General features: G+C 36.7%; 2 protein-coding genes across 2 annotated transcripts in view; one reads left to right on the top strand and one right to left on the bottom strand.

The window, feature by feature from the left end:
* The window catches only part of LOC144435696 (uncharacterized), a 443,695-nt gene that overhangs the window by 116,730 nt on the left and 303,989 nt on the right, over positions 1-22,976 (bottom strand). The window lies entirely within an intron of this gene.
* LOC144435706 (uncharacterized) lies at positions 6,025-14,794 on the top strand. The gene is made up of 10 exons (XM_078124315.1): positions 6,025-6,152; positions 6,732-6,879; positions 8,372-8,421; positions 9,342-9,446; positions 9,842-9,960; positions 10,845-10,916; positions 11,170-11,292; positions 11,790-11,864; positions 13,150-13,377; positions 13,752-14,794. The coding sequence occupies exons 1-10, from the start codon at positions 6,125-6,127 to the stop codon at positions 13,983-13,985; spliced, it is 1,182 nt and encodes a 393-aa protein (XP_077980441.1). The 5' UTR covers positions 6,025-6,124; the 3' UTR covers positions 13,986-14,794.

Genomic DNA, 22,976 nt, shown 5'->3' with positions numbered 1-22,976 from the left:
TGGGATCAGAATTTACGGCTGGGTGGCTGGGAAGAAATTGGGAGGGAGTGGAAAAAATTAAGGGTTCAAAGAGGGAGGCATGAAAATCCTTATGGTCTGAAAGGACGGCCCGAAATATTTCTCATGATTTGAACCAAATTAAACCTCAGGAGCTGTCGTTTACCGAGTAAATTTTGTAATTTCTCACAGCTTCGCCACATTTAGTTTACTTTTACAACGTATTTTCAGTGATGAGTTGGGTGACAGCCATGCGAATGCATTTGTGTACGTGTATGCCTTCCTCCCTCCCTCCCTCCCTCCCCCCCCCCCCCCCCCCCTCTCTCTCTCTCTCTCTCTCTCTCTCTCTCTCTCTCTCTCTCTCTCTCTCTCTCTCTCTCTCTCTCTCTCTCTCTCTCTCTCTCTCTCTCCCTCTCTCTCTCATGTGCGTGTCAGCAAAAATATCTCTGTATGAGTTAAAGTGTAGGTAATATAGCCATACAGTTGTATAATAATGTATTCAAGTAAAATTTGGGTATTGAAGACAATTTTCAAGTACTCTATGGCTTCCGATAATGTGTATTTTTGAAATTTTATGCCACTAAATGGCCTCCTACATGTCCTTATTTACTAGCTATCACGGGGGTGCTGTCTCTGCCCAGAATTAAGATTGAAAGAGAAAACTGTGCTGGCTAAGTATTTCCAAGTACAAGTTACAGCCCAATATGTGATTTTTTTTGCAAAGCCCACATCTGTTTGTAAAGAAATCTCTCCGCATGTTATGTATGGACGCTGAAGTTGATTTCAACTGTTAATTTACAGTACGTGTCATACTGTACATTTCTGAAATGGAGCGGGGGGGGGGTATTTGTATAACTACACATTAAAATATGTGCAACCGAGAGGGGAGGGCTACGAAAGTTCTTGGATTCATTTCGGGAGGCCATGATTTTTTTGAGAGCACGAGGGAGGGGTGCGTTTGACAAAAATAATCCCCACCCCCGCCGTAAATTCTGACCCCAGCCTAATGGCCAGTCTAGCCTGAGAAGACCTTGACAGTGCTATGGTGTGACGCAGTTCGGAATCAATTGCTATGAATGCCAGCTTGAATTTTTTTGAAACTAATATTTTTATTCTAATTAATTCTCAATAATTGTTAACTCTTGTCTACTTTTCTCAGTCATTTTATGAAAATCCATGGTCTGATTGTAAAGCTTGGACTTGAGCTGAGTTTATACAATTTGGGACGTCATTTTTGCCGTAGATTAAATTCCCGAAGCATATTTAGCCATCACGTACTATTGACAGAATTCGAACCTGGTATTTATGAATATGATGATGTAATTTATGCGTAGACTTAATAAATCTCGAGGAAAAAGTTATGCTACTTAGTGTGCTAATTGGTTCAACGTCAGAATACGATTGCAGCCAGTCACCGGTATCGCAGACACGAATGCTAGTGTAATTCAATTATGATTTTTTTTCACTCAAATAGTGTATAGATTCATATTGTGTCACTTTCACAAGTACTGGTTCATATAGTGTTTCTTCGGATCCCAGACTACCGGTGGTCTGAGGTCGGACATACTCCATAAATTCAACTGTCAAGTACATGTACTGACACCCGACTAGGCCTGTTTATGCATGACAAGAGACATGGACTTCTTCAAAATGTACACGTGCATGGTTTTCTATATATCTCGTACTAGCCTGTGCAATGCGGAGAGCGCCTGTGGTGAGGATCTGGGGATGCCCTAGTGTTTATAGTCATAAACAAATTAAAATGCAAATAAAACCACACAGTCTGACGGATTAAAAATGTAAAACAAATTAATCATATAATTCACTTACATACCTGGCACGTCAACTGGAGAAATCACAGATGCGACGCGAAAGTTTTCATTGCAAAGCGCCGTTAAGTTGTATACCAAATTTTGCCCACAGTTCATACAGTCTAGTGCTGAGGACGGAGTCTATGAAGGACTGTTGTTGGTTTGCAGAGATCGACGTACTTAATGCTGAAACGAAGCCAAAACTCTCATTGTTAATTCCCCTCTTTGATTGGTTGGCTATATTTGCTACCTGGGATTTTCCAGCTCATCGTGGGTATGATTTAAATGCACGTGATGTTATTATATGGAGGGATCGGGAAGGAGGGAAGGAGGGAGGAGGAAGAGAGACAGGCAAGCAGACAGACAGACAAAGGTAGGCATGGACAAAACAGTCAGCTACAGATGGAACATTATATTGTGTGATACCTAACACTTTGCAGAATTATTGATAGTAAAAGAACATGTCGTAGTATGTCGCTGTAGCACAATAATAGTATAACAAGTGTACTAATGAGGGGGTGTACTAATGAGGGGGGTGTACTAATGAGGGGGGGTGGAATGGGTGTTTCCGATAACCTGACCGATAGTAGTTTAAGCCCCGACCCTAAGAAAAAAAAAGATAAGAACAAATTTGTCTTCTTGACATTATATATTAAATGTACGTCTACTTGCTTTCCCCGGTGATGTCGGTCTATATTTCATTAAAGTATCACAGAAGGGGCATTCTGGCCGATATTTTGATTGTTGGGTCGAAGCAATACAGTTTTATAAAAAAAATAAAAGGATTAAAGAAAATAAGATAAAATCCCGACCTACCTACCCTCTTTTCTGAGGCCGTGTTATCGTAAACACATTATTTTTCCCCGATGTTTTGCCATGTTGTATAGTCAGATCTAGGTTTTAATGTTCTTAATGGCTAGTATACTAAAGTAATGCTGTGGGGTTTCGTTAATGGGAGTAGTCTGTGGTGGCAGGTGAAAATGTGGTCATGTTAGTTTTAGTCACCTTGTCAATCATTCCCAAGTAAAGCCTTCTTTGTAGGCCCGGCACATCGTGTTTCATGTCGTTCTCGTATAAGCTCTGCTTAATTAACCTGTCATTGCTTTGTTCACCCCGTTATTCGCTATCATGTGTTTGTTAGTATTTACCATGGTAATGTGTCAGTTACCGTAGATTGATGATACTATTAAAAACTCAACTAACCGATATTATTTATCTATGCATGGGCAGGGGCAGGAGCGGAGAGTGATAGTAAAGGGCGCAATAATGAAATGACATTAGGCGATCTTAGCTTTAAACGGCGATTGCATGACAACAAAGACTTTACTTAGAAATGTTCTAATACTGTTGTCAACATGCCATTATAATAATAATAACGACTTTTATTTCAAAAAGAAAAGGGGTGACCCTGTTAGGTCCAGCCTAAACTTCACAGGGGCCCTAAAGCGCAATACAACAACAAAACAAAACAAGGTAACACACATTATTGTATTTGCCATTGGTATTGTACAACGTAATGTTCATTCATGTAATTGTGTATGTGGGTGTTGATATATTTATTTGTTGTTGATGACATTTCTTTCTTGTAAACAAACTTACTGGGCCTGAGGCAACGATGGGTGAACATTAGTTTCGAAACCGTTTGACACCCATCGTCTAAATATAAATCTGTTCTGATTGCATTTGTTCATGTGGTTACATAATAAGCGGACCAGCAACGATGGGATCTTTCAGACCAGGTGACGAGCAACACCAAACAATTCAACAGTTACCGCTTAACATAAAAATGTATTTATTTATTTAATATATATATATATATATATATATATATATATATATATATATATATATATATATATATATATATATATATATACCAACTCTTTAATATGTATTAGGCCCTGTGTGTATTTTCAAACGCTGCAAGTAAGTGCTGGCATAAAAAAAATGGCAAAGAAAACATAGAATACAAAAAAGTATAAATAAACATAAGTATAAACAAAGTACATCACACAATTTGCCAATTTAAAGTAAATATGCTGCTGTGCAACAGTGTAACTCCCCCCCCCCATCCCCATTGCATTACAGAATACACACAAACGACACACCTTCAAGACAAAACTACGAACACATATTTTACACAATTCTTGTTTTCTGTTTTCGGATTTCTGTTCTCTGTTTTTCTTAATTTAATCACAATTAATTTATGTTAGTACTCCTTTAACATTAGTGTATTTATTATAGTCAGGATCATGGACTAGATTAGTATGGGGTGAGATTAGTCCCTAGTGGACTATATTAGTATGGGGTGAGATTAGTCCCTAGTGGACTATATTAGTATGGGGTGAGATTAGTCCCTAGTGGACTATATTAGTATGGGGTGAGATTAGTCCCTAGTGGACTATATTAGTATGGGGTGAGATTAGTCCCTAGTGGACTATATTAGTATGGGGTGAGATTAGTCCCTAGTGGACTATATTAGTATGGGGTGAGATTAGTCCCTAGTGGACTATATTAGTATGGGGTGAGATTAGTCCCTAGTGGACTATATTAGTATGGGGTGAGATTAGTCCCTAGTGGACTAGATTAGTATGGGGTGAGATTAGTCCCTAGTGGACTAGATTAGTATGGGGTGAGATTAGTCCCTAGTGGACTATATTAGTATGGGGTGAGATTAGTCTCTAGTGGACTAGATTAGTATGGGGTGAGATTAGTCCCTAGTGGACTAGATTAGTATGGGGTGAGATTAGTCCCTAGTGGACTATATTAGTATGGGGTGAGAGTAGTCCCTAGTGGACTAGATTAGTATGGGGTGAGATTAGTCCCTAGTGGACTATATTAGTATGGGGTGAGATTAGTCCCTAGTGGACTAGATTAGTATGGGGTGAGATTAGTCCCTAGTGGACTAGATTAGTATGGGGTGAGATTAGTCCCTAGTGGACTATATTAGTATGGGGTGAGATTAGTCCCTAGTGGACTAGATTAGTATGGGGTGAGATTAGTCCCTAGTGGACTATATTAGTATGGGGTGAGATTAGTCCCTAGTGGACTAGATCTATGGTCCTCACTAGAAACATCATTTATTGTAAACATTTATTTTTGGTATTATATCATTAGCTATTGTATATATTTGATTGTTTTATTTTATGTTCTCATTTTCTGGTGAAATAAAGTTCAGTTCAATTCAATTCAATTCAACCAAAAACAAACAAACAAACAAACAAACAAACAAACAAACAAACAAACAAACAAACCTGTATCTATATTAACCCGGTTTGTACGCTATACCATGGAAATATTTACCCACACTTCCATGGCTATACTATGTCACCAAGTCCATGAAACAGAAACAAAGTAACAATTCTGAAAGACAGTCACTCTGACTCAGATAGTCAAACCGCAATGCCACTTCAACACCAGGTACGTACATTCGTGTATAGATGCTTTACACTATAGATAGATAGTTATTAATGTATTTATATTTATTTACAAATAATATTGTTTGTTTATTAGGTGTTTTTCTTTGTTTGTTGTAACACAGCCTTTTAGTTTGATATGTAAGTTGTAACTATATATGGGCAAGATCAATAGTTCAAAAATACTAAATTCTTTCAGTTTGTCCTCAGACCCCACCCTGTTCAAACTTAATGACCAAAAATAACAATTGTTTCAGACAGCACAATTAATTTGAAATCAGTATGTAGTAGTATGTAGTTCTATGAATATACATGATATAAAAGCCATAGCCCCTACTGTAACCACAGGGGCTTGAAATTGGCCATATACTCTTTCATGGTGAGTCGAGTGGGGGCGAGGAAGGGTCGTCGGTTGAGGGCGCTCAGTAGAACTAACTCATAAATAATTATAAGGTCGTCAGCAGCAGACGTACAGTAGAAATAGAACAAGTTAAAATCGATTTAGACAAAAACACAACAGATTTTCAAATCATTACTTTATTACATGGCACCTTGTAGGAAAAAGATACTTTCAAATAGGAAAAAAAAGTAAACAAATTTGTAAAGAAAGAACGTAAACAATAGACAAAATAAAAACAACTATTTATAAACAAATATGGCCAATTTCAAGCCCCCTGTGCTGTAACCCGACTACACACATGACCACGTTTGACCTCGGATCAGAACGCACCTCTCAATATAGAATCTGTTGTAGGCAGAGGTCAACACTGATTGTGATTGTGATTCTGATGCCGACTTCACAACTCAGAGGCTACGATGAACACTGTGTCATGACAAGGAACTGGGTGAACTCTCCGTGTATGTCTGTTTCTGAGCTTGTTATTACAATATAAATGTGGTATGGCTTCCAAATTACGTCAAGTTGAAGGTCAGTGTTGCATTCACCGAACTGTGTACGTACCACATGGTCATGTCATGCATGCAATACCTGTTGCCAAATTACACACGCACACATCGAATGTAGATGAAATATGAAATTTTTGTTTAATATACGTCCCTGATCTCACTACCCGCTCGTGAGGCAGCGAAGTAAATCACAGATCGCGATGTAAGCATGTTTAGATAGCGCCCTGAGAACCCGACACACATCTAGTCCAAAGAGTTAGCAGTCACCCACATCACAGAAAAGTAACTCGTCTGTGGTATTAAAGGAGCATATCACAAATGTATGTAATATACGCTATAATATGTATTTTTCCAAATAAAGCTACATAGGGGAAATATTTTCAGTCAAAACGTTGCCTGTAGACGAGGAAAACATCAATCTAAGAAATACTACGAGCCCGTATGCAGTCGCCTAAGTCATGGATCTGTTATATATTAGTAAATGAGACGAATATTTTTCTTCAAAACCATTATATAATGTGTTCATCTTTCTTGAACATTTCTGAAAACAAGCTTTTGAGCTTTTAAATTTAGTGACATATGAATATTATTGCCTTTGTAGAAAACCAACCGATTGAAGTTTTGATCAAGGAGGGCTGGTGTATCAAAGAAAGTGGTCAGAAAGTGTTCGGACGTTATAACTGGAAACGGCGATGGTTTGTACTAACGCAGAAAGGACAACACATTACACTGGCTTACTTTGAAAATGAGTAAGTGGCACAATTACTGGCTCTGTTTCTGGCCTACATGAATACAAAATACGCACACAAAAGGTGTATTACTCTGGAAAATAACTTATTGGCAAACTAAGCTAGACCCAAACTAAAACTATATTGCTGTTACATGTGGTAGATTGTTTTAGTGGATGACAGGCAGTGTGCCCTCTAAGCCAATTTGACATGCCACTGACACACACAGTCTGTAGTGACATACCAAAATTTGTTCCCCTATCTCTTACTATGTGGTGACTCACAAGAAATGCCAGTTTTTCTCATTTTGACTTACAACAACAAAATTTGGCCATCTCTGGAGGGCACATTGATGAAAGGGTGCCTTTGTCATGGTGAATCACTCTGTAGTCATATTAATATAGTACTGGAAGTCCTGTAACCAATTCATACTACTATATACAGTTAGAAATAAGGTTGAAAGTGCCATCACAAGAAAAAAACAAAACCATTATCATCAGAGGTGCCATCCTACTGTGACTGTATGAATTACAATGTCCACTGATAGCTTATTTAAACAAATTGTCACAATTAGGGTAAACACGTTTATAACGCTCCGAGAACTCTCGCACATCTGTTCCAGGAAGTGTCAGAGTTTTTGGCGCATAATTATTTCCCAACCTAGTCCAAGAGTTCGCACTTGCCCTAGTTTGAATTTGTGTCTGACAGTGTAAGCTTAATACCGATAGTTGATTTGTTATTGTTGTATTTAGGAAAAACATCCATATTAAAGGGGAATGCCACTGACATAGAAATAAAGGTATTTTCATAAATGTTGGGTTCTGAACTCATTCCATGATTTCACATCACATACATAATGCATGAGTTCAGAGAAATGTACATTTCACACGTTTAAGAAGACATGCCAAATTGAAACTCTGTTTCTCAATTTTTGTTCCCAAATAGTGGTCCATTATTGTCTCGTGGGACTTACACATGCATATGTATTAGTTGAACAATGATTATTCATGACTCCAAAGTGTTTACTACCATCCGACATGCTTCATATAAATGGACATGAATATTCATTGTTCAACTACCATGGTGAAGCAGTGACAACATGGGCGCGCTCGGTAGTCAAAACGTTTTGAAACGTTCGCGGGCGTTTTGTCAACCGAACGCGCCCCATGTACAGATGTTGTACAAACATGTCACAATCGTAGTTTTACTTTGTGTCTATCTTATAAAATACACAAACCTTGATTAACGCTACGGTTGTTAAAGACCTAGAAAGATTTCTTTTGGTTGAAACATTGGGGTCAACAGGGATTGATTTCTAAAAATGATTTGATGTTAATCTGCTAAGATAATAATATTTCATGCAAAGAAGTTGTAGCAATGTTAATGCTAGACTGTAAGATATGGCGTACGTGTCGTTCTGCCCTCACAAAGTGGTTGACCGATGTGTGAGGGCGCTCTGTCATGGTGTACCGTACAGACTATATTAATGCTCGTTTTCTTCTTTTTTCATCAGTAAAAAGTCAGACAACAAGCTGAAGGGTAAAATTGCACTTACAAATAAATGTAAGTAGTTTGTATATAAAAAATTATAATAATACATTACTATTTATTCATATTCACTGTAGGCTACCAAAGCAGTTAGGATGAAATAAGTCTAGGATGAAATAACACTGTTATTTCATAGTAACAAAAATGTACATTACAGTCAAAGGGGAAAAAATGACAATAATACTGGTATAGAGTCTATCTCATTTCTCAATTAACAAAAAATTACTGACATTGCAAATAGTATCTGTATTTGTAGATTGTAACAAATGTATAAATTTTTGAATATTTGGCAGTTCATAGAAAACTTTTGGAATATATCTCTTTCGTAGCTCTATTTACAAAGGACAAACTAACAAAAAGTGAAATTCATCTTCTAATGAGGATTTGGTAGTTGGTATACAACCAAAATGATAGACTGTTGACAGTCGCTTGCGCCTTTTTTGCTATGTTTTATCTAAAACTAAAGTTGTCGCCATGCTCTGATCCAAAGCAATACAATGTACTACTATAATCGCATACTGATAGCAAGGCCCGAGCAGTGGAGCAGTTAATTTGTGTAATTGCTGGGGGGGGGGGGGGGGGGGGGGGGGGGTATAGGGAGCTGTGTTTTACTTTGTTCCATACCCACAATGCAACACTTGTCGCCATCTTGCCTTGCTTGTTTTTTCATATGATCAATCAAAACTATAGTAAAGTTATGTATCAATGATAGTTGTATTTGGTACAGACAGAAAATTATCATGTACAGAACACTTACAGACACAGTTTATTCAGTGAAGGCATTGTTTTGAATAACAGCTGTTGGATGAGTGATAACTTTAAAGTAATAGAATAAAAATCACTGCAAATGCTTTACGTGCTATCTAACCAAATTGTCTGTTCAGTAAGGTTTGACCTATCAATAAAGATATTATAATTACATTTTAATTTGATAGATATCACCAGATATCTAGATGATGGTGAAAAGAAGAAACCGTTTTGTTTTGCTGTTGGTCCTCTGGTTGAAGATGGAACCACGAGAACCTATTACATTAGTTGTGGTAAGTGTAGAATTGTGTAAATACTTTAGGTACAATTAGATTGTTTTAGTGTCCCACTTGCCACAACCAGACACACTCTGTTACAGTGGATTGCTTTACATACACCTTGCCACATATGTTAGGAGCTCAGCAATATATTAGAAGGGGTATCTTTGATAGTCATCATCTATCCTACCAGGTCCCAATTATACAGCTGGATTGATTGTAGCACATGCACATGTGGCTCAAAGCTTGTTCAAGGACTTCAGCCATTCAGAAACAAATGACAGCGATGAGGCTCAAACCGACAAACTGCAGATTCCAAGCCAACCATCCTAACCATTTGACCATCATGATTCCACAGCTGTTAGGAGGATATTTGTCATCTGCTGTGCCTTCTTTATGCTTGTATATAGGCTCTGAAGATGACAGACTAGAATGGATGGAAGTGTTAAATTCCACCATAGAGGGCGCTCCACCATCACGAACTGAAGAAAGGCGAAGAAGTGTAAGGTTGAAAGCTCACAAAAGACAAGTGAGTATAAGAAAGCTGTAAGAACAGTAAATATAGTGTTTATTGCTAGCATGTGATCATAGAACCAGACGTATAGCCTTTGTATTAGAGGAGCACATGCAGTCTGTATGTGAACTTTTTTTGAACTTGTCTCAGACATTTTCAATTGTAGGTTATTTATTTTGTTTCATGTTATGAAAGATGTTCTCATATTTAGCAACTTTCAGAGATCTTCTATGAATTATTTATGGGGACAATACACATTTTGATAAGTTATTTGGTACACGATACCTTCTGGGTAACATGAATATTTTTAGCAATCTGAATCTGAATACAATCTGAACACAATGATCGTAAATGCCACATACCACACCACCAGTCAACAGCACAATACCAGGGTCAAAGTTGACTTTGCTAAATAATGCATACAGGCATGTTGCCAGGTGGACAGTTATGCAAATGATATCACTGTTAATATGTACAAATATGTACATAGGTGTATGCTGAACTATGACCTTCAAATACTGAATGTACACTTCCCATGACCTCCTGACTTCAAGTCTTTATAGTAGCATTAGCTGCTAAACCACAGGGAGACGGTTAGCCTGCCATGATAGCTTTAGCCGCAAGTCCACAGGGAGACAGTTAGCCTGTCATGATAGCTTTAGCTGCTAAGCCACAGGGAGACGGTTAGCCTGTCATGATAGCTTTAGCTGCTAAGCCACAGGGAGATGGTTAGTCTGTCATTTATCAAATTACAATCCAGAGGTAAATAAGTAATGACAGTATTCCTTGGTGATACTATTAGATAAAGGATATAAACAGGAAGTGTTTTTACACCAATGTTAAATTTTAACCTTTTAATCAACCCAAAAATAAGTTTTTCAATATTTATTACCTTTCAGCCCAGTTTTACTTCTGCTTCTAAAATTGGCATGGAAAGTGACAAGTATCTCAATCCTATTTGGAGGAAACAGGTAATGTGCACATAAACTCACTAACTTACTTTCACTGTCACAGCTGCAGAGAACACTGCAAGTACTCATACCATAGCAAACTCCCCACCCCAAGCAACCTGTAAGTACCTGTACCACCCCAAGCAACCCCACTGCTTCAGGTTTACATCTATGCAGGACTACAACATACAGTCTGCAGTAACTCTTTATGATGCATATGTCTTGGTTGATATCACCTTTGCATTCTTTACATTTTTGAAAATTTTATTTTCAGCAATGGGAGGATCTAGTTGCTATGGCAACCAAGGACAACAAAGAATGGAAAAAAGTTGATTGCAAGGATGGAGTGACGATAGCCAGAATGGCTTTCCAGCAAGACAAATGTGCTACAGTCAAAGTAAGAATAAATTAGTCTTATACAAGTGTCAATTTTCTTTCTGTTGTTTTCTGAATGATGCATGTACTGTCAATACACCTGTTGCAGATCTTAGAGTACGTGTGTGAAGCCGAAAGAAATAATGTTTGATATATGTCACAGTTTTACCACACTTACAGTGCAACCTGGGTTTAAGCTTGGGTATTTCACTCGTGGAACAGAATGTCCTTTGCATAAAGGTAGACACATTTCAACTCCAGATGAATAACAACAGAGATACAACACACAGCAGGATCCTTTGAAAAGTGATAAGCATTGTTATTCTTTACAATGCTGTAGAAATACGGTATATTGGAAATGATTACACAATGGACTTGATGATGTTTTATGGTTTCAACTCTTTCCTTTCTTATACTGATAACCAATCCAACTACACATCTTTGTCTACATCCCAACTGTGCAGCAGCACCTCTATCATTGTTTCGTATGGGTAATTTCTTTTTGATTATCTGATTCAGATAGATGGCTTTGTAGATGTACCATGTGATATTGTCTATGACTTCCTACAGAGATCACTTGAACCAGCTGGAAAGGTAAGCTTTCATTCTATGTAGTCCTGAGTTACATAGCTGATAAAAACAGAATGCAACCATGACTGGCACTGTAGTCAGATGGGTTTCTAGAATGCAACCATGGTAATGTGCACAAATGCTAAGAGTGTTCTAGCTAATTTAGAATCAGCTAGGTAGAAGCAGCAGAACTTCCTATATGTATAATCATGGACAACTAATTTAACAATGTATGACTATAAGTTGTTGGGTAGAAACAGCAGAATTTACTGAACGCAATCATGGAAATTCAAGAGTATACAATCTGAGGTTATAGTCAGGTAGTTAGGTAGAAACAATCATATGGCACTTCCAGCATGCAACCATGGATGGCTAAGTTCAAACAATATAAGATTAGCTAGGTAGAAACAGTGGCACTTACTGAATGCAATCTTGGCAAGCTAGGAGTATACAATCTTTGATCACAACAGTGTGACACCAGAATATAATTATATGTTGAAAATTACATTTACTGAGTTCATGTATGTTTAATTTGATAGCTAAAGTGATGTAGGCTTGGTTTTTCACTCATGGGACATTTCAGCTAAAATGATGTAGGCTTGGTGTTTCACTCATGGGACATTACAGCTAAAATGATGTAGGCTTGGTGTTTCACTCATGGGACATTACAGCTAAAATGATGTAGGCTTAGTGTTTCACTCATGGGACATTACAGCTAAAATGATGTAGGCTTGGTGTTTCACTCATGGGACATTACAGCTAAAATGATGTAGGCTTGGTGTTTCATGCATGGGACATTACAGCTAAAATGATGTTGGCTTGGTGTTTCACTCATGGGACATTACAGCTAAAATGATGTAGGCTTGGTGTTTCACTCTTGAGACATTTCGTTTTTGACACAGAGTTAGACATATTTCGACTCTAGACTAACAATAACAGAGACACAATAAACATAACAGGATCCTTTGCCCAATTACACTGAACACAGAAAAGCATTGCTATTCCTTCACAGTGCAGTAAAAACAGGCTTATAATGAAAACATTACACATGGGCTTGATGATTTTAATTAATGGCTGCAATTGTTTATTTTCTATCTTGACTACTGTGCCACGGCACATATGTAATTGTTTCTTTTGCATTAGAAGTTGTCTGAGTGTGTGTAATAAATGTCATGTTGCATGAGTGAAACACCAAGCCTACATCATTTTAGCTGTAAGTTGTCTGAATGTGTGTAATAAATGTCATGTTGCATGAGTGAAACACCAAGCTTACATCATTTTAGCTGTAAGTTTATGCTTTTGTATTCAGTTGAACTATCCATTCCGTAATGAGACAGTGCTACAACAGTTGAGTGGAAACCCACTGGAAACCATTGTACAGTGTCACTATAACGTACCATTGCCACACACATCACCTAGAGCTTGTTGCGTTCTAAAGACATGGCTTCCCAGTGATATGACTAGCTCTATCATGAAAACCAATGCCTGTGGACTTATGGTTTACTCAGTAAAACATGAACAAGCCAAGATATCTAGAGTATGTGGATAACATATACTTTGCTTTTTGTTTTTGGGGGTTTGTAAATGTGACCAGGTTTGCCTAATGCATGCAAAGTATGACTGAAATAAACCAAACCAACGTCCAAGAATATTTATTCGTTACAGCGATTTTTATCATGACATATTGCTACTCCATTGATTGTGGTGAACAATTCAATTTCAGCTCGTTTGTATTTTTTTCCCATTTATCAAGTTGCAAGTGATGACATTCTGAGGTGAAAACATTTATTGAGATTTGTTTCAGTTACTCTTGCTTTTATTTATATATTTATTTGTCTATCTATTCATTCATTTGTCATCCACCAATATTTAGTGATTAACTAATATTTATTCATTAATTCATTTTGTTAGGAATGGCATCTTTGTGAAGTGGATTTGTCAGGCATCGTTCTCAGACCATCGCCCTCTAGAGTTGAGAGTAACAGAACTCAGTTGACCTGCATATTACAGCTGAATGTGCAAGGAACTTTACAGAATGTGATGAAGCAAGCATACAAGTCAAAACTGTTAGTGCTTGGACTCAGATCAGCTTACTTACACATCACTACTGAAATACAGCAGTTTATGAAACTGTTAGATATTTAAAGACATTGTCATGGTAACATAGAAATGAAATACTTTACTACAGCAGTTTACTCTTGTATTATCAGAATCCAAGTATGATGGGATGCATCCTGGAATACAGCACAGGGTTTATAAACTTAAATAAACTTCCAGGACTTTCCAGTTTTTATTGGTTTTCCTGGAGTATGCAGATCAACTTTTGTCATTTTTCAAGAGTGTTGATCGGCAAAATACATTTTCTTTGGAAGTGCTTCCACAACATTTCACAAAACGATTTTTTCTGACAATCTTTAAATTGTTCATTCTATCTTCACAACACCCCTAGTAGCTTTGTCACAGACCAAATGTGGGCTTGATTGACAAACTTCATTGGAGAGAGAACAATAGTAAGCTTCAATGAACACTCAAAGTAATCTTAGGTAATGTGTAAAATCATACTTTAATAGTGTGAAATTTGAGTATACTCTGATGTGCTTCCCTTTAAGGTGTATTTCCAGTCTATAGCGTCTGCTGAAGTCAGATAATATGCATACTTCAGCCGAGTCTAAAGTAGGGTCCACTTCCTCAGCTACACAGAAAAAGCATCCCAACTCGGCAAGTTTAGTTTTATTTCACCAGGCCTTCATGCTCTGTGACAGTATTGATTGCATATACATGTTACTGTTCCAGGAAAATACATAGTCTAAAATGGGGCATAGATTTTGGTTGCAATAGGGGTTCTTGTATGGGTGGCAACCACCCCCACCCCCCTGTTTAAAAAACAAACAAACAGGTTTTTCATCCTTTCTCTTTTAGGGTTGTCAAACCTTTGCAAAAACACTGATAAAAAAACAGCTCTCCTTCAATAAACTGTTCAGTATTTTGATATTTAAATCAATTATTATATTTTATTCAATAAATTACAGAAGAAAAGGTACAGACTATAAGCAATCTGTGAGTCTTTTTTGCATGATCTCTTTTTTTGGTGGATTATTAATATCATGTATGTGTGAGAGAATGAGACGGTTCATGGACTTTGGGTTAATAGTTTCAACTGAAATTTCTATTCACAGAGTCAAAAAGTTTATGGAAGTGAAAATTTTGGATTCACATTTTTCAACTCTGTGAGTAGAAATTTTTCATTTGAAATCTTGTGTGTAGCCAATGCTGCACAATTATCACTTAAAAGTTTGATTAGAGATGTGTATTGGTATAAATTTCAATGAAGTACTTCCTATTAATGATGGCAGCCAACATGTGGGCCACAGCGATGAATGATTTTCAACATCCTCTAAATGTTTCATAGGTATAATCCTCAACAATATGTTTGTGTTAATTGCCCTGTGAGACGATGGCAGCCATAGACATGAACAATTCGCACTGTCTTCCTCTCAGTGTTTCATTGGTTCATTGGTATAATTCTCAACGAGGTGCTCAAGTTCATTGCCCTCTGACCTAATGATAGCAGCCGCCAACATCTGCGCCACAGCAGAGGATGATTTACGACGTCCAAACATCCGACTTGTATCGACTGTGACCTTTGAACTCTCAGACTCCTTGACTGGAATAGTTTCATCATCTTCATCGCTAGAACTCACGGGCTTCCCCGTAAGAAGAGTGTGTGACTGTCGACGTTCATCAATTTCTTGTTTAGTTAAAGATTTACTCGGCTTCTTTGAAAATAATGTAACTTCTTCATCCGTGTTGTCTCTCGTTTTGTCGGCTGGTTGAGGCAAGACATTCCTTGTCGTAACAGGCTGAGGTGAGATGTTCTTAGTAGTTACTGAACTAGTTTGAGGATTACGTTTCTCCACAGGTTTTAATAAGTCATTTAGTTTTTCTCTGTCAGCCTTTATAGACTTTTCCTCAATGTTTTTTTTATTATCTCCCTTCCGGAAATGACTCTTAAGAAAATTTGCTGGTTTCTTCATGATATTCCTTGATTTCTTCTTGCTGTTTGTCGTCTTCACTTTTTCATTTTCCACTTTTTCCAACCTCTGTCGTTCTCTTTCAGCTGCTTCCCTTGGTGAGAAGTCTTCAGTAAATGTCAAATTGACTTGATTTAGAACACTTTCATGGGGATTATCTGTGTCGGTGATGTTGAAGGAGCAGAAATGTTGCAGTGAATGGAACAGTGGATTCAGGAAATTCACCCTGTGTAAAGAGAGATGTAAATGTTGACAGTTTTCCCATGAAATGTTCAGAAAGGATAGTTTTTCAAAATTACACAACAGTACTGAAGTAGTCTAGCCTACACTTTTGGCAAAAATGGGCTGTTGAATAGCACCTCTAGTAGCCATACTCTTTTATCTTGCCGATAAATGTAATATAACTGGAACTATTTGGGGAGTTTTGTTACTTTTCGTTATGTTACTTAGATGTTGTACATCCTGAAGTGAACTGAATCACCCCTATGTACATTTGTGTGTGTAACTGTACACAGTATATGACAACATAAAAATGGTGAAAATTGATTTTTGATGTGTACCAAATGTTATTTTTCATGTCACCATATTGAACACATTCACTTTAGATATATGCAATTTAATATGTTTTGGGATGCACAATGACAAGATTACATCACTACCTCAAAATGACACCTAAAAAGTTTTATTTACAAGTTAGGGTTACCTACCTGAGTCTCATACACTCACAACATGACAAGATTATCACTAAGAGTGTTCCACCAATCAGTAATATGAATATCAATAACAATATAAATCCACCTATGGCACTTCCTCCCATCCATACTTCTGCAAACAAACAAAACAAAACAAAATTAAAACAAAAAGTCCAGTCAGACTCATCTCTGCCTTCAGCACAATGTATTGATTATTGCTATACTATTTGGGTGATAATAAAGTAGCACCTTGGTAACTTATTAAACTTTGAAAACGCACTTGTATGTATTCTGCAATGCCATTTTAGGGAATTCCTGCAATGGTCTGTGGGAAAATATTACAGGAAATGACATCACTCGTACAACAGCCTTTGTCTTGACAGAGATTGGGGTTAAACTCTGATGCCATTTCTGGCTTTTTCCCGTGTGCTTGGTCTCATGTTTCCATTATACAGGAAGTACAAAAAATCTGTGGTAGGTATAAGATAAGATATTAACATAAACAGTGCAGCAGACTCCCTACCTAAATGGTACAATGAAAAGGGAAAGTGGCATAATAGTCGCTGGACATCAGCTATTTCCATGATTGCTGAACATCAGCCATTTTAGCGATTTTTTCATTTCAAAATGTTGGATGTAATTGTACACTATTTTCATACTTCATGTGGCTAGAAAACGCCATAAAAACTTAGTCATATTTTTTTTGAGAATTATAATAAAGCACTATAACCTTTATACTTACTTTGTGCTTCATACAGCATGATACCATATGCATGAGTTATTACTGCTTTGCCATGGTAACCAATTTGACAGGAATACATTCCTTCTTTTTCTTTCTCCATGTAATGTAAGTGTAAGCTTGAGGTGTAAGGTTCCAATGGTTCCTAACAATCAGAATAAGATGCAAAATTGTTTAGTATATTATATCAAGTGTGAACAGTGTATGTCAGTTGTAATCCACCACACACATTAATAGGTGCTTGTAAATGGGTAATTCATTCAAGAAAAGCATCCTGATATTATAACACCACCTTCAAGTCACATGTGGATGTGATAATGTCACTGGTTTGATAACATGTAACACTCCAATTGGAGTAAATACAGCTATTGGTGGTGGTGGTGGTGGTAATTTAAAATTTAGCACAGAATGAGGTTTTCCATACATCCATTTGACTAGACATGAGTAGCAAGATCTTCAGATTTGAAACACAACGGATAGCTCTAGACTAGATCATATCTGACAACTTACATGTTGTATGACTTTGATATGATCTGAGATTTCCAGTATATGACTTTCTTTCAGCCATCGTATTGATATATTGGCATTTTGTTCCTTTACAAACAAACCATAATCACATTTTAGTTGAATGCTACTGTGTTTTACTTCATACTTTTCTTCATAGTGAGCTGTCAAAAAAAGAAGGGTAACAGCGATTTTCAGTAAGGAAATCTTCATTCCTTGCAACTACAAACAAGGCCTAGAAAAAAAAAGTTTGGTTCCAGTTACCCAACCCCACCTAGTTTTTCACGGTGACTCTCAACTTTTGTTTATGTATATAGAGTAAAATTGTGAAGTCTTGCAAGAAATAGTGGATGCAGAAACTGACATCAACTTAAAAAGACAATATAAAACTGTTCTTCCAGTCTGTAATGGCTGTACATCTGATGAGAAGAAACCAATAACACAGAGACCATATGGAAAACAGCAGAAAACATAACTACCTAAATTAGACACTCACACATGAAAAAAAAAATATAATAAAACAAAATCAAAAATCTACCTACCCCATTTTCTAAAATTGAGTGTAATCGGAACCACACAATTTTTTTTGTTAGGCCTAATAGTAATACCGTATTATTTGTCTAATTTTTATTTTATGGTGTAAAAAAAACACACACCAAAATAACATCTACTGATAGTAAACACTATCAGCAGCTTGCTGAGAAGGAATTAAATGATCCAAACTGGTTATTCATTTTTTGTTTACACATGGATATCAAGCCAGTGTACATGAAGTAATTCAGCTAATTAAATTAGAACAATTGAACTGTGTATTTTTCAACAGAAAACTGCATAAGTGTACTCAATTGTTTCCTGAAAGGTTTAATGTATAAAGTATCAAAAATAACATTTAGTATATTTTTCAAAAAATGTAAAAAAAATAACAAAAAAATAATGAAATGTTAAAGCTAGTGGAACTTTAATAAATTTAGTTACATGTTTTTATTCAGATTTGATGGATATGTAGATTTTACAATACCTGCCAAAGTTGTTGATGCAGAGTTTAAAAAATGAGAACTAACACATCGGAGTGTTGAGTCCCTCATCTGAAACTCTTCACCATTGACTATAACTTGATATATGTATCCAGTGAGTCCATTGTCATCATGGGTTAACAATTCAGTCATAAGTTTATCTGGTTTGCTAACACCACCAATGTACATGTCTTTAGTTGGCACATAGTGACTTCCCAGCAGACCCAATTGTGTAGCTGGGCCATGGTTGATTCTTAATTCACCATTTTGACCTTCTAGTAGCAATGTGATGATATGCCACTCATGGAGCTAGAGAGATGTAAAAATGCGATTGTCAGAATCTGTGAACTGTTTTGTCAAGATTTGTCGCATGGTTAGTGACCAGCTTGGACTCTGCAAGTTGCAGGTACGTTTGAGCCTTGTTCCAGCCATTTGTTTCTGAATGGTTTAAGTCCTTGGGCCTTTTGAATCATGAATTGTTGTGCTCCAATCAACCCAACTGTATAACTAGGGACTTGGTAGGATAAAGGTTGCAATGTGAAGGCTTTAATCCTATGCACTTACAGAGACTGAAATGGATTTGACATTTATGCTCTGAAGGGAGTTGAGGAAGTATAAAGGGCTGTTGTGCTGTAATAAGTTTGTACCAGAGCACTTTAAGCACATAGTGGGAAAGCCCAATTCTAGCATTATTATTATGTATTATAAACTACCAGGAGTCAACAACAGACCATGGTTACAGACTGCACCACTATAAATGACAGAATGTAAACAAACCTTTATTTCTCCAGCATTAACAGATGTCACCTCTTCAGCTATCCTGATGAAGAACTGAAGAGTTCCCTTCTTAAGATTGATGGCAATGAAGGATCCTGACTGCATACCATTATTGTACAGTATGACGCCATCACCGTTATCAGGACGGAATACTAAAGTCAGTTCAAATACTGCATTATGTTTAGTGTCAGAAGATATTGGAATCATTGTATATTCATCACCATTGAAGTAGGGTAGTAAAGCTTCCACTTCTGCTTAAGAAAAGGACAATTAGATAGCATTCCTTTTTTTTTCAGGAAAATATTGCTCAGAGTCTAGAGAGTTGGCTATCTGCCTTGACAATGCTGTTTGCCAGAGAAGCCAACACTCAAGACCTTCTTATCACAAAAATCTGTTCCAAAATTTGAAATTATTCCAAAAGCTACAGTTCTAAATTTAATTGGCGCTTAGTAGACTAAATTTCTACAATGTAAATGCTTCCCTATGTGACGTACATTGGGAAGAAAGGTGGTGTTCTGAACTCTGATTAAATAGTAACTATTTGAACAAACTAGCTAATTCTCAATTACATCACAGTGCCTGTCAATGTGTGTTGGATATCATGCTGTAAATATTACTGCAACAGGTTATTGAAATGTTTCAGAGCACCGGGGTTACCCAAACTTAGAAAAAAACAATGGTATAGTAAATAAGAATCCTACCAGTTGGCTCTTCTTCTACATCCTTTGTAACCATGACAATGCCAGGTCCTGTCCATCCACTTGCATCCATCAAACTGTAATCTTTGTAGTTAATCCGTACATCACATATGGAACCATAAAACCCTGACAACAAAAGGGAACAGATTTGCAATCAATAGCTCTATACTTTCAATAATATAGCTATAGAGAGATGTAAACAATTTTGTTATGACTGAACATTCTAAGCAATAATGTTTGGAAAATAAATCTTAAATTTTCGCTGAGATTTTGTCATCATTTGTCAGGGTTTACTAAAACATGCCCCACATGTTAATTCTTGTATGATAACCAACTTGTCTATAAAAACTGAGAAAGCAAAACTAGATTTTACGAATTTTTATGATAATGAGGGAGAAATATTCCTAAACTGACAAAATTCTTACCTCCTGTTAGTTTTAAAGTCTTGACATAATAGTCTTCTGGAACGCCACCCACGTACATGTCAAGGTCAAAGTTCAGATCTTTTGATTTCGTTATGGTGATTTTTTTACTGGTTGGGTTTCCATCATTAAGTCGGATGCTTATCTTACCATCTATAATACTCACTTCCAGAGAATTCCACTCAGACAACTGGATGGATGACGAATAAAAACATACAGGAATGATTTTTTAATTTTTCAGATATATATCCAGTTATATTGAAAATCAAATTCTGCTGATTATAATTCTTTTGAAATGGCAAATACACAGCATGGTTGTTGGCAACTGTGTGTTTGCTATGTATTAAATCAGTAAATCATGTACATACCCTCAGTGGCAATACTTTGTTGTGTCAGTGCAGTAAGGTTGTATCTGCCTATACAACAGCACAGCAGATACGACCTTACTGCAATGATGCAACAACTTATAATTGGCTTTTTTGTTGTTATAACTTTCACTGTGAATATTCTCATTTATATTTTACTTATTTTGTGGCAAAATTATGTATGCAGAATGTTTAGCACCTTCAGTGGCTAAGTTTATACATGGCTTTTGTTTTTATAACTTTCATTGTCAGTGATTGCTTACTCTAAATTTTACATTTACATTGAAGATTGAAATCAGTTCTCACTTATCGATTCACATATAGGAGTATTTTAATTTGTTTTTAAATCAAAATATAGTGTCAATAGACCAGTTCCTTCTACACTTTAATCTGAAACAATTTCAAACCTCACACTCCTGTAAGTGCAAGTAGTATAAGTACCAAATGAAACCAACATTGTGGGTTTGCATATCATGACATTAGCTTCCTCACCATTATTTCCTCTCCAAGAAGTTCTACATTTTCATTGCCTGTCTTAACATACACAAATACAAAGCCATTGACTAGTCCAATGGCTACTAAGGGCAGTTCTATATCATGTGGAATCCTGGCTAGTATCAGTCCATCCACAGCAACTGCTTTGAATCTTACATACATCAACAGTATCTTGGTTGGAGTAGCAGTGGGAGGATAGTACAAATAAGATGTACCATGGAAAACCCTACTCATGGAAGAAATTTCTGAAAATGAAAAAAAAAAAACGTGTCTTTGGAATGAGCCAAAATTTCCAGTGACTTTGTAAGTATATAACAAACAACAAAGCCCATGATGTTTAGATATTTGCACATGTTTACAGTGTTCTCTGTGGCCGTACTTAGAGAGCAAAATGATTGAAAATGCAGCAGAATTAGAAAACACTAGTGGTCTGAGGAAAACACAAGCATGAACACAAATACCCCGAGTATGTCACACTAATACTTGTGCATCATAGAGTATTTTTATTATTATATACTGGTTATCTGAAAAACCTGAAACAACAAAATTCATAAAACTTTTAAAATTTTAATATTTGTTCACATCATTGTATACGTCGTGGAACAATCACACTCTTATTTGCATACAGATATTCAATAATTTTTTTCAAATTTTGCATTCTATTGAAAATACCGACAGCATACAAATACTTAGACATCATTAAAACATAATGACATCTGGAAAGTTCTCTGTTGTAAGACTTATAATTATCCAAACCAATAATTTGTTTCCTTACCTGGACATGGTTGATAGAAGCATTGTTTGATTTCAGTGCCCAGACCAGTACAGAGTGTACCATTAGCAGTAGGTGCTGGGTCTGTACAGGTTCTGTCTCTATACATTGCCCCTGTACTACAGGACTCTGTACACTCACTCCAACTACCCCAGTTTGCCCAGCCACCATTCACTGAAATGTTTGTTAAAGGACTGTTATTGGATACTTGTATTTAATAATGGTATTGTCAACTATAAATCATGCATCCTGGTACCTTTTAAAAGCACTGATACTAGATAATTCGTGTACTGAAACTTAACACAAAGAAAGATATAGATAATGCCCATTGGGTAAATTATAAATGAATGCAAAATTAAGCAATAACCACCCTCTGGGGGTGTACACAATATTCAAAGGCAAGTGCTGTATGTCACACGCACACACACATGCACACACACTCAGCACAACAAACTCTTATCTGTTTATCACAATCTGAAATATGGCCGACGCCAGGCTATATATTGTATTTACCTGAGCAGTGATGGACATTACATGCACTGGTCTGTATATATTCTCCAACACAATCCTCAATCTTGTCTTGAACAAAGTTGGGAAGACAACTCCGTTCCCTTGTCATAACACCACC

Source organism: Glandiceps talaboti, chromosome 5 (genome assembly GCF_964340395.1).
Source record: "Glandiceps talaboti chromosome 5, keGlaTala1.1, whole genome shotgun sequence".
Taxonomy (NCBI): Eukaryota; Metazoa; Hemichordata; class Enteropneusta; family Spengelidae; genus Glandiceps; species Glandiceps talaboti.
This window is presented reverse-complemented; position numbering and strand designations above follow the sequence as displayed.